At 45.5% G+C, this 4,084-nt stretch overlaps 1 protein-coding gene across 1 annotated transcript in view; it reads right to left on the bottom strand.

Moving 5' to 3' along the window:
* Window positions 1-2,862, bottom strand: part of LOC116686801 (uncharacterized) — a 24,793-nt gene extending 21,931 nt beyond the window's left edge. Inside the window, exon 1 of the mRNA XM_032511853.1 lies at window positions 2,243-2,862. Coding sequence (XP_032367744.1) covers window positions 2,243-2,717 — 475 coding nt within the window. The 5' untranslated portion in view covers window positions 2,718-2,862. The remainder of the gene's footprint in view (window positions 1-2,242) is intronic.
* Window positions 2,863-4,084: the final 1,222 nt, after the last annotated feature.

Raw genomic sequence — 4,084 nt, forward strand, 5'->3', positions numbered from 1 at the left:
CATTAATGCGTGTTACTAACTCAACTTCTTCCCGTTCCCGGAGTCTTGTGCTCTCTCACCCCTCTCCTCTCTCCTCCTATCTCTTCCTGCAGGTGTTTCTGGATCTGGATCTGTGGTTGGAGTCACCTGCTGCTCCATGTTCCTGCTCCACACCCTCTGCTGCAATTCTCTATGTCTCTCTCTCTGTCTCTCTCTCTCTGTCTCTGCCCCCCCACCCTGAGCCATGGTTCTGCTCGAGGTTTATGCCTCTTAAAGGAAGGTTTTCCTTGCCTTTGTTGGGGATAAATAACATCCCAGAGTCCAGTCTAGACCCTAGCCGGTCTTTATGGAAGACTGGAGATAAATAACCATCCAGAGTCCGGTCTAGACCTGCTCTTTATGGAAAGACCTGGGAGCTAAATAACATCCAGTAGTCGGTCCTAGACCTGTCTCTTATGAAAGACTGGGAGCATAAATAACATCCCAGAGTCCTGGTCTAGACCTGCTACTTATTGGAAAGACTGGGAGATGAAATAACATCCCAGAGTCTCTGGTCTGAGACCTGCTCTCCTTATGGAATAGACCTGGAGATAATACACTCCAGAGTACTGGTTAGACCTGCTCTTTATGGAAAGACCTGGGAGATAAATAACATCCAGGTACTGGTCTAGACCTGCCTTTATGAAAGACCTGGGAGATCAATACATCCAGAGTCCTCGGTCTGATGGTTCTTATGGACAGACTCTGGGAGATAAATAACATCCCCCCCCCCCAACCCCCCCCCCCCCCCCCCCCCTCCCCACCCACCACCCACCCCCCCCCACAGAGATCCAGCGTCCTAGACCTGTACTCTTTATGCAAAAGGACCTGGGAGATAAATTAACTCACAGAGTCCTGGTTAGACGGTCTTATGGAAAGACTGGGAGATAAATAAATCCAGAGTCCGGTCTAGACCTGCTCTTTATGGAAAGACCTGGGAGATAACTGTTGTTGTGATTTGGCGCTACATAAATAAAATAAAATGGAAGTGAAGTGTAGGAGGAGGGTGAATGGCGTACCCAAAATGCAGAGGTGGAAACTGAGCGTGTTGTGATGGTTCAATAAACCCAAAAAAGGCACAAAACAAAAGCAGATCAAACTCCAAACGCAGGAACTGGAGACAAACATTAACTCCAAGGACGAGAAGACAGCATAGGACACGAATGAGACCTGACACACAGAAACAGGACAATAATCTGACCCAGGACAAGGGGGACACAAAGACTAAAACCAGGGGGTGACAGAAACAAAATGAAAACCATGACAAGCTGTTGTGGGTCATCTTTCCACTTTTCCAACCATCACAACTCCAGTTTTGGTTGAAATAACCACAAAATTGACTGGTTTACAGGTGGACATATGTAGGCTCTACTAAAAGTAGTGATTTTTTACATGGAGTCTGGTGGGTTTAGAACTAGCAACTTCCGAGCTGTTTCTGGTTAAAACAGAAAGATCTCAAAGAGGTTTTAAAGGTCTATCTCCTTAGGAATAATGTTGTCAGACACTTAGTATAATAATCTGAGTCCGTCAGCGACACAACAAGCAGTTTGTGAAGATAAATACAAGTTGGACAACTGTCTTACACTAAGAAATATCTGTAAATGAACAGTTGTATGACTGTAAATTTGAATAGAAATTGTCCCTTGTACGTGATGCACAGCTATAGCTCTGTTAATTTACAATATGACAGAAAGTGTTGTGTTTTTTTACCACTGACAGTTATTTAACTGACAAATTCTGTTTTTAATTACGGCAGAAAGTCTGGGTAATGAACTGCGGGTACTTTTTCTGTTATTTTACGGATTTATTTCTTAAAGGTGTAGTATTGTAGCTTGTCATTTGCACCATAAAAAAGTTGCTGCAACATTCACCAGAATGCCGAAAATGAAGTATTTGATACACTAATTTTGCTCAAAAGTGGAGATCTGTCCCCCCCCCCCATGTACTCTTCACTGCACTATTTCCTCAGCCTGTCTATACTGTTTATGTTCATATTGTATATATATATTAGTGTGTACTATATATTAGTGTGTATATATTGGTTGTTTTGTATGAGTAAGCACATTGTGAGCAATGATGATCCAAAGCAAAATCCCTCGTATGTGTCCTCCCACCTGGCAAATAAGTCTGATTCTGATTCTGACTTAACTAAAGTTAGGTCCTTGTTGGCATCAATGTGCTTCCGTAGAATCATAAAATCATAAATGCTGTTTGCCTTTCTCACCTAACTGTTCGTATCCGTGCGCCTTGCTTCCGGTGCCGCACCACAGCGTCCCGGGGAACATCAGTGCGCGTTTCCTGCGCGTCCCCGCCGCTGTCTCGTCTCTCCTGGTGCGCCTGGGCAGCTTTGGCACCGCGGAGGCGACGCGGGCGCAAAGGCGGGCATCCGGAGCCAAGAGCGCGCTGACGTTAAACCTCCGGGCTACTTCATGGCTCCCGTCGCAGAGCCGGCGGTAGGTCTCCGTCACCAGAGGGTCCGCGCTCACTTCGCACGACACCGGGCGCGCGTCCTCGGACCACAGGGTGAGGAACAGGGCGCGCACACCGGCTGCGTCCTCTCGCAGGAACGTGACGCGCGTGTGTCCGTCTTGTGCACCAGGACTGGACATGAGACAGGAGAGACCGGATCCGACCACGGGCTGCGCTTTGGAGACGATGAGGACAGACAACGCGGAAACCACTTGTAGAAGGCTTCGCATCTCAATGCAGAACGGGTGTGTAGTCGGACCGGGAAAAGAAAGGGTTAAAGGGTTTAAATGGAGGTCTGGATGGAGGAGCACGAGCCTGGAGCCTGGAACCAGAGAGTCTCTGCAGACTCTGTGAAGGCGCCTGTCTCTATATGAGGAGGGCGCGGGCGCTGATTGGTCGGAGAGAGAGTGTGAGTTGGTGTGTGTTTATGTGTGTGTGTGTGTGAGAGAGAGAGAGAGTATGAGTTGGTGAGGTGTTTGTGGTGTTTGTGGGTGTGTGTGTGGTTGTGTGTGGTGTGTGTGTGTGGTGTGTGTGTGTGTTTGTGTGCGAAGAAGAGAGGGTGATTGGTGAGTGTGTGTAGAGCAGAGAGTGTGAGTGGTGTGTGGATTGTGTGTGTGTGTGTTTGTGTGGGAAGAAAGAGAGAGAGTGGTGTGTGTGTTGAGAGAGAGTGTGAGTTGGTGTGTGGTGTGTGTGGGGGGGTGGGGGGGGGTGGGAGTAACCACATGTTACTAGATGTTTTTTTGCCCTTTAACCTTAGGAGGACCGAAGAGGAAAAGTGCTTTGGTGCCTACTGTAAGATGCTGGTTGACAATTAGCTAATGCTAATGCTAATTCCTAATTCTAATGCTAATGTAAAACTTGTGGGTAACGTAAATTATATATATATATATAACTATCGATACAGTTAACATTACTGATGAATTCATGTGTTATCCAGAGTTGTTAAACAATCAGACTAAAAATAACTGAGCGTGTTGAACGTTGTCGTAATCTTACGTTACCCACGAGTTTTACATTAGCATTAGCATTAGCATTAGCTACTTGTCAACCAGCACCTTTACAGTAGGCACCAAAGCACTTTTGCTCTTCGGTCCTCCTACAGTTTGGGGGGGGGGGAATTGTCCATTGCTGTTACCATTAATTACCATTATTCTTATGTCTCATCCGAACCAGTTAATGAACCACTGAAACGATTCTGGAAACATTATTTTAAGGTACAGAAGGATCTTTTATGTTGGATATATCAATAAATAAGTTATCTGTTGTATAACCGTGTAGCAAAGTGGAACGTAATCACTGACAAAATGATGTCATGGGGCCCAAAAAAAGTTGTATTACGCTCACTGAGAACCCCCCAAAAAAAAGAATTGAGGTTATTATCGAATCGTGGGTCAAAGATCATGATATGAACCGAAACGTGGGTCAAATGTTACGGCGTTACAGCCCTGAAAAGGACTACAAATGTTTATTTTTAGCAGAACTTATGAGTTTTAACCTTGCACAATAATGTCGATGCACTATTTCTATATATTTGAAACTGATGTTTTCACTTTGCTGTTATGATCTCACCTGTAGCACTTTGAGGTTTGTCTTAAAT

Source organism: Etheostoma spectabile, unplaced genomic scaffold (assembly GCF_008692095.1).
Source record: "Etheostoma spectabile isolate EspeVRDwgs_2016 unplaced genomic scaffold, UIUC_Espe_1.0 scaffold498, whole genome shotgun sequence".
NCBI classification, from domain to species: Eukaryota; Metazoa; Chordata; class Actinopteri; order Perciformes; family Percidae; genus Etheostoma; species Etheostoma spectabile.